This window comes from Drosophila elegans, unplaced genomic scaffold, assembly GCF_018152505.1.
Source record: "Drosophila elegans isolate 14027-0461.03 unplaced genomic scaffold, ASM1815250v1 contig_814, whole genome shotgun sequence".
In the NCBI taxonomy this organism is placed as follows: Eukaryota; Metazoa; Arthropoda; class Insecta; order Diptera; family Drosophilidae; genus Drosophila; species Drosophila elegans.
The window spans coordinates 12008774-12022353 of NW_024546167.1; the positions used below are offsets into that span (position 1 = coordinate 12008774).

At 45.0% G+C, this 13580-nt stretch overlaps 1 protein-coding gene across 45 annotated transcripts in view; it reads right to left on the reverse strand.

The window, feature by feature from the left end:
* LOC108138629 overlaps positions 1–13580 on the reverse strand; it is a 131252-nt gene that overhangs the window by 56023 nt on the left and 61649 nt on the right. For 25 of the 45 annotated variants that reach the window (XM_041710191.1, XM_041710190.1, XM_041710208.1 and 22 more), the window contains 2 exons: positions 12004–12801; positions 879–10958 (listed from right to left, as the gene is read on the reverse strand). The exons of 4 other annotated variants lie outside the window; for them this stretch is intronic. In XM_041710191.1, coding sequence (XP_041566125.1) covers positions 879–10958; positions 12004–12801 — 10878 coding nt within the window. The remainder of the gene's footprint in view (positions 1–878; positions 10959–12003; positions 12802–13580) is intronic. 16 more of the 45 variants (XM_017260965.2, XM_041710209.1, XM_017260959.2 and 13 more) reach the window with 2 other exon arrangements.

Consider the following 13580-nt stretch of genomic DNA (forward strand, 5'->3'; position numbering starts at 1 on the left):
CATGCAAAAGCATTAAGTGATTAAGTGCACACCATTATTAGCTAAGGTTTTATATTGTTAATAATCCAAATACCACATGCAACATATTTAACTACGCACTAAACACTTACGATACATGATTAACGACAACGAGTAAGTTTTAAATATAACAAAATCAACACAGATTAGAACATATTTGAAAAGTGTCGGGCTGAGAAACAAAACATGCTAGTTGAGATCATTCAAAGACTTAACGAAAAACATTCAAAGTGGTGTTGACAAGTTGATGACAAAGGGTTGTATGATGACTTTTGCAGCAGGCATTCAGGGTGACAACAAGCAGGCAACTATCATGAACGAGCAACATTGAAACACAAATCGACATGCATACGACTGCGGAAGGGGCAGACTACCAAAAATTGGCATTCGATCAAAAGCTTCTTTGATGGCCACACAAAATTCGAACTATCTCTGGTGCTGCTCGTGGTGAAGAGATCGGTGGGTGAAGGTGCAAGGCTTTTTACGAAATACAGCCAGAGAAGCAGTAAGAAAAGGCGTAACAAAGACAAATGCATTTGGAAAAGTCGAGAACAAAGAACACACGGGAATTGCGGAAAATAATCCAAATGATTTCATGCAAGGTGCCCGCACAATTCAAATGGCTGGTCATACATATATATGTGCCACAAGAAGGATAATGGCTGGAAATCCAAAAGAAGAGGAAGAAAACATGACATCCAACTGAAGTAGGCTACTACAATTTGCCAGTTATGTGATTGGCGTTGAAAGTAGTCGGCGATGCCACGATGCCAAGATTACCGCAACCCTGTGGTTCCTTGCAATTCATTTGTAATGATTCGATAACAAAACTTACAACTTATATACACAACTTTAGTTACCTGCTTTCATAGAGCAATCGGGTCTATTTACATCATCGGCGGTATCACAGAAGCACAATGTGGTGTGGTTTAATGTACGACAAATAGTCAGATTCTGCACAGTGCAGAGATTGGTAAAGTATTCGCAAGGGGATATGCACAGCCCTCCTAAGCAAGTCTGGTCGTCTGAGCATTCGTAATCTGTTCTGCAGTTCTTTTCAAATTCTGTCGTTGGGCTATCTGTCACAGTAAGGTCTGTCGCAATAGGCGTTGTTGATGCAACGGGTTTCAAAACCGATATAGGAGTGGATTCGTTTAAAACAGGCAAAATAGTAGTGATTGGCTGAACTTTTTCTGATAAGGTGTAATGAAATGTAGTAAGGTCAACAGGTGTATATGTAGTTGTTTCATGAGTTTTTGATGTGGGTTTTTCAAAACCTTCTGGTGGAATAGTTGTATCCGTTGACACTGCAGTTGTCACGGGGCTCGGAGGTGTACCAATCGAAATATTAAAGGTCGTTTGGGCCGTGGTGGTTGAGCCAGTAGTTTCCAATTCTGCTTGACTATAAACAGGTTCTGTAGTTGGTACAGTTGGGACTTCTCTTGTTGATTCTGTCGTTTGTTGGGTCATTCGTCCGGGTGTTGTACCCGGTGGTAAGGTCGTGGGTGTTTCGCGACTTTGGGGTAGAGTAGTACCATCCGTGGACTCTGTAGAAAGATTAGTACCGTCAGTAGCTCTTTCAGTTGTTTCTTCGATTAGAGATGTGGTTGTCTGTTCCGTCACTTGCCCACGTGTTGTACCAATCGGAATGTTTGTGGTTGTTTCAGGGGTGAGTGTCGGGACAGTAGTTCTTAATGATGATGGCCCAGGAGTGGACATATCAACAGGGCCTGTAGTTGGTACTTCTCGTGTAGATTCTGTAGTTTGTTGAGTCATTCGTCGGGGTGTTGTACCCGGAGGTAAGGTCGTGGGTGTTTCGCGACTTTGGGGTAGTGTAGTTCCATCCGTGGACTCTGTAGAAAGATTAGTACCGTCAGAAGCCCTTTCAGTTGTTTCTTCGATTAGAGATGTGGTTGTCTGTTCCGTCACTTGCCCACGTGTTGTACCAATCGGAATGTTTGTGGTTGTTTCAGGGGTGAGTGTCGGGACAATAGTTCTTAATGATGATGGCCCAAGAGTGGACCTATCAATAGGCCCTGTAGTTGGTACTTCTCTTGTAGATTCTGTAGTTTGTTGAGTCATTCGTCGGGGTGTTGTACCCGGAGGTAAGGTCGTGGGTGTTTCGCGACTTTGGGGTAGTGTAGTTCCATCCGTGGACTCTGTAGAAAGATTAGTACCGTCAGTAGCCCTTTCAGTTGTTTCTTCGATTAGAGATGTGGTTGTCTGTTCCGTCACTTGCCCACGTGTTGTACCAATCGGAATGTTTGTGGTTGTTTCAGAGGTGAGTGTCGGGACAGTAGTTCTTAATGATGATGGCCCAAGAGTGGACATATCAATAGGCCCAGAAGTTGGTACTTCTCTTGTAGATTCTGTCGTTTGTTGAGTCATTCGTTCTGGTGTTGTACCCGGAGGTAGGGTCGTGGGTGTTTCGCGACTTTGGGGTACAGTAGTTCCATCAGTGGGCTCTGTAGAAAGATTAGTACCATCAGTAGCCCTTTCAGTTGTTTCTTCGATTAAAGATGTGGTTGTCTGTTCTGTCACTTGCCCACGTGTTGTACCAATCGGGATGTTTGTGGTTGTTTCAGGGGTGAGTGTCGGGACAGTAGTTCTTAATGATGATGGCCCAAGAGTGGACATATCAATAGGCCCTGTAGTTGGTACTTCTCTTGTAGATTCTGTCGATTGTTCAGTCATTTGTCCGGGTGTCGTACCCGGAGGTAATGTCGGGTGTGTTTCGCGACTTTGGGGTAGTGTAGTTCCATCCGTGGACTCTGTAGAAAGATTAGTACCGTCAGTAGCCCTTTCAGTTGTTTCTTCGATTAAAGATTTGGTTGTCTGTTCTGTCACTTGCCCACGTGTGGTACCAATCGGAATGTTTGTGGTTGGTTCAGGGGTGAGTGTCGGGACAGTAGTTCTTAATGATGATGGCCCAAGAGTGGACATATCAATAGGCCTAGTAGTTGGTACTTCTCTTGTATATTCTGTCGTTTGTTGAGTCATTCGTTCTGGTGTTGTACCCGGAGGTAAGGTCGTGGGTGTTTCGCGACTTTGGGGTACAGTAGTTCCATCAGTGGGCTCTGTAGAAAGATTAGTACTATCAGTAGCCCTTTCAGTTGTGTCTTCGATTAAAGATGTGGTTGTCTGTTCTGTCACTTGCCCACGTGTTGTACCAATCGGGATGTTTGTGGTTGTTTCAGGGGTGAGTGTCGGGACAGTAGTTCTTAATGATGATGGCCCAAGAGTGGACATATCAATAGGCCCTGTAGTTGGTACTTCTCTTGTAGATTCTGTCGATTGTTCAGTCATTTGTCCGGGTGTCGTACCCGGAGGTAATGTCGGGTGTGTTTCGCGACTTTGGGGTAGAGTAGGTCCATCCGTGGACTCTGTAGAAACATTAATACCGTCAGTAGCTCTTTCAGTTGTTTCTTCGATTAAAGATGTGGTTGTCTGTTCTGTCACTTGCCAACGTGTGGTACCAATCGGAATGTTTGTGGTTGTTTCAGGGGTGAGTGTCGGGACAGTAGTTCTTAATGATGATGGCCCAAGAGTGGACATATCAATAGGCCCTGTAGTTGGTTCTTCTCTTGCAGATTCTGTCGTTTGTTGAGTCATTCGTCGGGGTGTTGTACCCGGAGGTAAGGTCGTGGGTGTTTCGCGACTTTGGGGTAGAGTAGTACCATCCGTGGACTCTGTAGAAAGATTAGTACCGTCAGTAGCTCTTTCAGTTGTTTCTTCGATTAGAGATGTGGTTGTCTGTTCCGTCACTTGCCCACGTGTTGTACCAATCGGGATGTTTGTGGTTGTTTCAGGGGTGAGTGTCGGGACAGTAGTTCTTAATGATGATGGCCCAAGAGTGGACCTATCAATAGGCCCTGTAGTTGGGACTTCTCTTGTAGATTCTGTCGTTTGTTGGGTCATTCGTCCGGGTGTTGTTTCTTCGATTAGAGATGTGGTTGTCTGTTCCGTCACTTGCCCACGTGTTGTACCAATCGGAATGTTTGTGGTTGTTTCAGGGGTGAGTGTCGGGACAGTAGTTCTTAATGATGATGGCCCAAGAGTGGACCTATCAATAGGCCCTGTAGTTGGGACTTCTCTTGTAGATTCTGTCGTTTGTTGGGTCATTCGTCCGGGTGTTGTACCCGGAGGAAAAGTCGTGGGTGTTTCGCGACTTTGGGGTAGAGTAGTACCATCCGTGGACTCTGTAGAAAGATTAGTACCGTCAGTAGCCTTTTCAGTTGTTTCTTCGATTAGAGATGTGGTTGTCTGTTCTGTCACTTGCCCACGTGTGGTACCAATCGAAATATTTGTAGTTGTTTCAGGGGTTAGTGTGGGGACAGTAGTTCTTAATGATGATGGCCCAAGGGTGGACCTATCAATAGGCCCTGTAGTTGGTACTTCTCTTGTAGATTCTGTCGTTTGTTGAGTCATTCGTCCGGGTGTTGTACCCGGAGGTAAAGTCGTGGGTGTTTCGCGACTTTGGGGTAGTGTAGTTCCATCCGTGGACTCTGTAGAAAGACTAGTACCGTCAGTAGCCCCTTCAGTTGTTTTTTCGATTAGAGATGTGGTTGTCTGTTCCGTCACTTGCCCACGTGTTGTACCAATCGGAATGTTTGTGGTTGTTTCAGGGGTGAGTGTCGGGACAGTAGTTCCTAATGATGATGGCCCAGGAGTGGACATATCAATAGGGCCTGTAGTTGGTACTTCTCTTGTAGATTCTGTAGTTTGTTGAGTCATTCGTCGGGGTGTTGTACCCGGAGGTAAGGTCGTGGGTGTTTCGCGACTTTGGGGTAGTGTAGTTCCATCCGTGGACTCTGTAGAAAGATTAGTACCGTCAGAAGCCCTTTCAGTTGTTTCTTCGATTAGAGATGTGGTTGTCTGTTCCGTCACTTGCCCACGTGTTGTACCAATCGGAATGTTTGTGGTTGTTTCAGGGGTGAGTGTCGGGACAATAGTTTTTAATGATGATGGCCCAAGAGTGGACCTATCAATAGGCCCTGTAGTTGGTACTTCTCTTGTAGATTCTGTCGTTTGTTGAGTCATTCGTCGGGGTGTTGTACCCGGAGGTAAGGTCGTGGGTGTTTCGCGACTTTGGGGTAGTGTAGTTCCATCCGTGGACTCTGTAGAAAGATTAGTACCGTCAGTAGCCCTTTCAGTTGTTTCTTCGATTAGAGATGTGGTTGTCTGTTCCGTCACTTGCCCACGTGTTGTACCAATCGGAATGTTTGTGGTTGTTTCAGAGGTGAGTGTCGGGACAGTAGTTCTTAATGATGATGGCCCAAGAGTGGACATATCAATAGGCCCAGTAGTTGGTACTTCTCTTGTAGATTCTGTCGTTTGTTGAGTCATTCGTTCTGGTGTTGTACCCGGAGGTAAGGTCGTGGGTGTTTCGCGACTTTGGGGTACAGTAGTTCCATCAGTGGGCTCTGTAGAAAGATTAGTACCATCAGTAGCCCTTTCAGTTGTTTCTTCGATTAAAGATGTGGTTGTCTGTTCTGTCACTTGCCCACGTGTTGTACCAATCGGGATGTTTGTGGTTGTTTCAGGGGTGAGTGTCGGGACAGTAGTTCTTAATGATGATGGCCCAAGAGTGGACATATCAATGGGCCCTGTAGTTGGTACTTCTCTTGTAGATTCTGTCGATTGTTCAGTCATTTGTCCGGGTGTCGTACCCGGAGGTAATGTCGGGTGTGTTTCGCGACTTTGGGGTAGAGTAGTTCCATCCGTGGACTCTGTAGAAACATTAATACCGTCAGTAGCCCTTTCAGTTGTTTCTTCGATTAAAGATGTGGTTGTCTGTTCTGTCACTTGCCCACGTGTGGTACCAATCGGAATGTTTGTGGTTGTTTCAGGGGTGAGTGTCGGGACAGTAGTTCTTAATGATGATGGCCCAAGAGTGGACATATCAATAGGTCCAGTAGTTGGTACTTCTCTTGTAGATTCTGTCGTTTGTTGAGTCATTCGTTCTGGTGTTGTACCCGGAGGTAAGGTCGTGGGTGTTTCGCGACTTTGGGGTACAGTAGTTCCATCAGTGGGCTCTGTAGAAAGATTAGTACCATCAGTAGCCCTTTCAGTTGTTTCTTCGATTAAAGATGTGGTTGTCTGTTCTGTCACTTGCCCACGTGTTGTACCAATCGGGATGTTTGTGGTTGTTTCAGGGGTGAGTGTCGGGACAGTAGTTCTTAATGATGATGGCCCAAGAGTGGACATATCAATAGGCCCTGTAGTTGGTACTTCTCTTGTAGATTCTGTCGATTGTTCAGTCATTTGTCCGGGTGTCGTACCCGGAGGTAATGTCGGGTGTGTTTCGCGACTTTGGGGTAGAGTAGTTCCATCCGTGGACTCTGTAGAAACTTTAATACCGTCAGTAGCTCTTTCAGTTGTTTCTTCGATTAAAGATGTGGTTGTCTGTTCTGTCACTTGCCCACGTGTGGTACCAATCGGAATGTTTGTGGTTGTTTCAGGGGTGAGTGTCGGGACAGTAGTTCTTAATGATGATGGCCCAAGAGTGGACATATCAATAGGCCCTGTAGTTGGTACTTCTCTTGTAGATTCTGTCGTTTGTTGAGTCATTCGTCGGGGTGTTGTACCCGGAGGTAAGGTCGTGGGTGTTTCGCGACTTTGGGGTAGACTAGTTCCATCCGTGGACTCTGTAGAAACATTAATACCGTCAGTAGCCCTTTTAGTTGTTTCTTCGGTTAGAGATGTGGTTGTCTGTTCTGTCACTTGCCCACGTGTTGTACCAATCGGAATGTTTGTGATTGTTTCAGGGGTGAGTGTCGGGACAGTAGTTCTTAATGATGATGGCCCAAGAGTGGACCTATCAATAGGCCCTGTAGTTGGTACTTCTCTTGTAGATTCTGTCGTTTGTTGAGTCATTCGTCCGGGTGTTGTACCCGGAGGTAAAGACGTGGGTGTTTCGCGACTTTGGGGTAGAGTCGTTCCACCCGTGGACTCTGTAGAAAGATTAGTACCGTCAGTAGCCCTTTCAGTTGTTTCTTCGGTTAGAGGTGTAGTTGTCTGTTCTGTCACTTGCCCACGTGTTGTACCAATCGGAATGTTTGTGATTGTTTCAGGGGTGAGTGTCGGGACAGTAGTTCCTAATGATGATGGCCCAAGAGTGGACCTATCAATAGGCCCTGTAGTTGGTACTTCTCTTGTAGATTCTGTCGTTTGTTGAGTCATTCGTTCTGGTGTTGTACCCGGAGGTAAGGTCGTGGGTGTTTCGCGACTTTGGGGTACAGTAGTTCCATCAGTGGGCTCTGTAGAAAGATTAGTACCATCAGTAGCCCTTTCAGTTGTTTCTTCGATTAAAGATGTGGTTGTCTGTTCTGTCACTTGCCCACGTGTTGTACCAATCGGGATGTTTGTGGTTGTTTCAGGGGTGAGTGTCGGGACAGTAGTTCTTAATGATGATGGCCCAAGAGTGGACATATCAATAGGCCCTGTAGTTGGTACTTCTCTTGTAGATTCTGTCGATTGTTCAGTCATTTGTCCGGGTGTCGTACCCGGAGGTAATGTCGGGTGTGTTTCGCGACTTTGGGGTAGAGTAGTTCCATCCGTGGACTCTGTAGAAACTTTAATACCGTCAGTAGCTCTTTCAGTTGTTTCTTCGATTAAAGATGTGGTTGTCTGTTCTGTCACTTGCCCACGTGTGGTACCAATCGGAATGTTTGTGGTTGTTTCAGGGGTGAGTGTCGGGACAGTAGTTCTTAATGATGATGGCCCAAGAGTGGACATATCAATAGGCCCTGTAGTTGGTACTTCTCTTGAAGATTCTGTCGTTTGTTGAGTTATTCGTCGGGGTGTTGTACCCGGAGGTAAGGTCGTGGGTGTTTCGCGACTTTGGGGTAGACTAGTTCCATCCGTGGACTCTGTAGAAACATTAATACCGTCAGTAGCGCTTTCAGTTGTTTCTTCGGTTAGAGATGTGGTTGTCTGTTCTGTCACTTGCCCACGTGTTGTACCAATCGGAATGTTTGTGATTGTTTCAGGGGTGAGTGTCGGGACAGTAGTTCCTAATGATGATGGCCCAAGAGTGGACCTATCAATAGGCCCTGTAGTTGGTACTTCTCTTGTAGATTCTGTCGTTTGTTGAGTCATTCGTCCGGGCGTTGTACCCGGAGGTAAAGACGTGGGTGTTTCGCGACTTTGGGGTAGAGTAGTTCCACCCGTGGACTCAGTAGAAAGATTAGTACCGTCAGTAGCCCTTTCAGTTATTTCTTCGGTTAGAGATGTGGTTGTCTGTTCTGTCACTTGCCCACGTGTTGTACCAATCGGAATGTTTGTGATTGTTTCAGGGGTGAGTGTCGGGACAGTAGTTCCTAATGATGATGGCCCAAGAGTGGACCTATCAATAGGCCCTGTAGTTGGTACTTCTCTTGTAGATTCTGTCGTTTGTTGAGTCATTCGTCCGGGTGTTGTACCCGGAGGTAAAGACGTGGGTGTTTCGCGACTTTGGGGTAGAGTAGTTTCACCCGTGGACTCTGTAGAAAGATTAGTACCGTCAGTAGCCCTTTCAGTTGTTTCTTCGGTTAGAGGTGTGGTTGTCTGTTCTGTCACTTGCCCACGTGTTGTACCAATCGGAATATTTGTGGTTGTTGGTACTTCTCTTGTAGATTCTGTCGTTTGTTGAGTCATTCGTCCGGGTGTTGTACCCGGAGGTAAAGTCGTGGGTGTTTCGCGACTTTGGGGTAGAGTAGTTCCATCCGTGGACTCTGTAGAAAGATTAGTACCGTCAGTAGCCCTTTCAGTTGTTTCTTCGGTTACAGATGTGGTTGTCTGTTCTGTCACTTGCCCACGTGTTGTACCAATCGGAATGTTTGTGGTTGTTTCAGGGGTGAGTGTCGGGACAGTAGTTCTTAATGATGATGGCCCAAGAGTGGACATATCAATAGGCCCTGTAGTTGGTACTTCTCTTGTAGATTCTGTCGTTTGTTGAGTCATTCGTCGGGGTGTTGTACCCGGAGGTAAGGTCGTGGGTGTTTCGCGACTTTGGGGTACACTAGTTCCATCAGTGGGCTCTGTAGAAAGATTAGTACCGTCAGTAGCCCTTTCAGTTGTTTCTTCGATTAAAGATGTGGTTGTCTGTTCTGTCACTTGCCTACGTGTTGTACCAATCGGGATGTTTGTGGTTGTTTCAGGGGTGAGTGTCGGGACAGTAGTTCTTAATGATGATGGCCCAAGAGTGGACATATCAATAGACCCTGTAGTTGGTACTTCTCTTGTAGATTCTGTCGATTGTTCAGTCATTTGTCCGGGTGTCGTACGCGGTAAAGTCGTGGGTGTTTCGCGACTTTGGGGTTGAGTAGTTGCATCCGTGGACTCTGTAGAAAGACTGGTACCGTCAGTAGCCCTTTCAGTTGTTTCTTCGATTAGAGATGTGGTTGTCTGTTCTGTCACTTGCCCACGTGTTGTACCAATCGGAATGTTTGTGGTTGTTTCGGGGGTGAGTGTCGGGACAGTAGTTCCTAATGATGATGACCCAAGAGTGGACATATCAATAGGTCCTGTATTTTGTACTTCTCTTGTAGATTCTGTCGATTGTTCAGTCATTTGTCCGGGTGTCGTACCCGGAGGTAATGTCGGGTGTGTTTCGCGACTTTGGGGTAGAGTAGTTCCATCCGTGGACTCTGTAGAAACATTAATACCGTCAGTAGCCCTTTCAGTTGTTTCTTCGATTAGAGATGTGGTTGTCTGTTCTGTCACTTGCCCACGTGTTGTACCAATCGGGATGTTTGTGGTTGTTTCAGGGGTGAGTGTCGGGACAGTAGTTCTTAATGATGATGGCCCTAGAGTGGACATATCAATAGGCCCTGTAGTTGGTACTTCTCTTGTAGATTCTGTCGTTTGTTGAGTCATTCGTCCTGGTGTTGTACCCGGAGGTAAGGTCGTGGGTGTTTCGCGACTTTGGGGTAGAGTAGTTCCATCCGTGGACTCTGTAGAAAGATTAGTACCGTCAGTAGCCCTTTCAGTTGTTTCTTCGATTAGAGATGTGGTTGTCTGTTCTGTCACTTGCCCACGTGTTGTACCAATCGGGATGTTTGTGGTTGTTTCAGGGGTGAGTGTCGGGACAGTAGTTCTTAATGATGATGGCCCAAGAGTGGACATATCAATAGGTCCTGTAGTTGGTACTTCTCTTGTAGATTCTGTCGTTTGTTGAGTCATTCGTCCGGGTGTTGTACGTGGTAAAGTCGTGGGTGTTTCGCGACTTTGGGGTAGAGTAGTTCCATCCGTGGACTCTGTGGAAAGATTAGTACCGTCAGTAGCCCTTTCAGTTGTTTCTTCGATTAGAGATGTGATTGTCTGTTCCGCCACTTCAGGGGTGAGTGTCGGGACAGTAGTTCTTAATGATGATGGCCCAAGAGTGGACCTATCAACAGACCCTGTAATTGCTACTTCTCTTGTAGATTCTGTCGTTAGTTCATTTATTTGGAAACCGGTCACGGTTGTTTGATCAGTTTGTATAGTGGTAATTTCTCCAGGAGTTGTTCGTGTAAGTATAGAGGACGACGCAGTGACATTTGCAGGTTGAGTAAAAGTGGTATCAATTGACAGTTGTTTTGTCGTTTTATACGATTCGGTTGTACTTGTGTATGAAACTGTTGTTTCATTTTCAGCTTCTATATCGGTAAAGCGAGTTCGCATTTCAGTTTGATTGGCCAGTTGCATAGCAGTGTATTTTATAGTGACGGAGTCCGTAGTCGTTTCAATTTTTTGGGTTGTAATGTCAACTGATTTTTCTGTTGGAATGCAGTTCGAGTCCGTCGTGTTTGAAAAGGAGGCTGGGCAAATACATATGGTAACCCTATGAGCTGATGTAACACACTTAACTGCGCCAGCACAGAAGGTGTGACAGGGATCGATACATTGACCTGACGATCCACATTGGTGCGCTTCACTGCAATCATCGTTTGAGGTACAGTTGCCACCTGGCTTAGCTGCTTCAAATGTTCATGTTTAGGTGTTTTTTACATAATTTTTGAGATTTTCGAGTGGAGTATTTGTACATATTTCAAAACAAAAGTGTAAGATTTAAAAAATAAAAAATACGTTAAAATATTTACAAATATATACCAAATATAGGATAGAAGGTGTAAGGCTACAACAATAGGGAAGGTGCACTATATATACAGAGGGGCGTACCTAAACAAATACTGTTGGATATTTCGTTCTAACTCTCTTGCATACGGCTGCAAATGTAAACAAATATCGGAAGCTTTATAAACTATTATTTTACTGTTAATCAATTTTAAATTAGGAACGAACGCCTTTACTATTAGTTAGCTACATATTGGTGTTGAATTCGTTTAGGTTTACCATTAGTATTACATCTTATTACCGTTTATTTAGAATCATAGGTTAAGATTTCATAGTACAAGTATTCAAGAGGCTTTGATTAATAAATTGATTATTATCACTGTGAGCATGAGCGTGTGTGAATGTTCAGAAGAGTTTTCTTGTAATTGTGTCTTTATGTTATTGGTATTTTCTTTTGGTGACTTTAAACGATTTTCAGATCAAAGATTGGACAACTCTTTTCATTTAGGTGCTTCAGCCTTACACGCTGTGCTAGTGGCGAAAAGCATCTGACCGAGGGGTTATAAAGTCGCTTGACTTGGACGTTTGGGTTGTAACTAAGCTTTGGGTAGGTAAGTTGACCATATCAAAAGGCGAAAGCTTGATACGGCTAAATGCAGTTAATTTCTCAGACCTATGTACATTTACAACAAAATTTCTAGGAAACAGATTGACAAGGCCCGAAACATTAAACAGATGGTAAGGTCTTTCGTCAATATATTTCGTCGGAAATATTTGTTTGTGCTTTATCGCTTTTTTCTTTTTTGTGAGGGGACAGACAATAAGACAGAGCTAGCAAAAGGTGAGAGCGTGTGTGAAAAGGCAGGAAACAAAGATAATCGAGACAGAACTTAAGGCACGTTCACTCGACAGAGAATTGAGTGATAGAGATTACGTTTGGAGCTTTACCTTTTTGGCATCCATTCTTGGCATCGGCTATAAATCCAGCTGGGCAGAATTTACATATCGGCTTGTGATCCTCGACAATGCATGGCGAGTTGGGTGCGCACGTGGCAAACTCGCACGGATCGATGCACTTAAGCTTCCGGCACGCCTGGCTAGCCGGACAACCGGCGTCGCGCAGGCATATGGATATTGATGGCTGGCAATCGCGCATGCAAATGCAAACGGGCTTGTGGTTCTGGACCTCGCAAGACTTGTTTTCCGCACAGATCGCGGCTCGGCCCAGTGGTACAATGCACGGGTTTCGGCACTTGCCATCCGTGCAGGCCATATTCGAGGCACAGTCATCATCGCGATAGCACTCTCTTTTATCCGGGGCGCACGTCAGTTCCCCGTATTCATTAACTATGAATCCAGACTTGCAGATGCAAACTGGCTGGTGACGTCGCGTCTCGCACTTTTTGTTGCTCTCGCAGATGAAGAGCGGATTGTTACACGGATCCGTGCATTGGCCGTACTGGCCGCACTGCAACGTCTCCGGACACTCCGAGTCTCTGGAACATGGAATCTGCTCCTTGGTCTTGGCATCCGTATCGTCCGGCAGGCACTTGGGATCGGACTTGCACTCGATCTCTGGCCGACCGATGTGACAACTGGGGCAGGAGCAGCGCGGACGATGCAGTACAGTTTTGCACAGCGCATTTAAACCACACACGCCACGCATTGTACAAGGATCGCTGCAGTGTCCTTGGAGGCATGACTTTTCACTGGGACAATCCGTATCTGAGTAGCATTGTTCGGTGTCTATAACATTACATCCAGGGCAGGGAAGAACGAGAGAGAGATAGACAGGAGTTGTTTGGTTGTTTAAATGTTAATCGTTGGTGGGTGCATTCAACTATTCGGTGGCATAAACGGTACGGTACGCTACTAAATAGATATATCTTTTTTGGGGTATGGAAAAACATAAACACGAAAGTGCGACATTGAAATCGTCGAGTCAAAGTAGGGGCTTGAGTTTGATAGACGATAGTCTGGTGGAAATTTAAAGGGCTAATTGGGGTATTTGCATTTGACAGTGTAAACACATCATTTTAGAAACATGAGTGATGGGTGACTCGAATAAGACTTATTGCTAAATGTTTCTAAAAACAAAAGGAGAAAACTTAAACAAGACAATATATGAGGAGTAAATTCCAGTTTTTTGGTTGGTGGGTTTTGAATTGGGCCTCTTTTTGCTTAAATGTTTTGTGTATTTTCTTGGTGTTTTGTGGGGTTGTGTGTATTGCTGTGGGTCGGTTTTTTGTGTTCAATTAAGTGTCAGTGGGATTGTTGTGGACTCGATTTTAGGGTTTGGGGTATTGTGCATGAGGATTGTTAGAGTAAAAGAAAATTTTAGCGGGGATTTTCAACAAGTTAAGATCAGAAACGGTGCGTTAAGAAATCAAAAGGTAACGTAAACGAAAAAAAAATAAATAACTTAAAATCTTTGGCAGTTTCACTTAATTGGCTAAATTTAGTCAATTGGTGCAGTTAGATTAGACAGCAAACTAGAGCAAAAGTCGATTATTTATTTGTTTGTC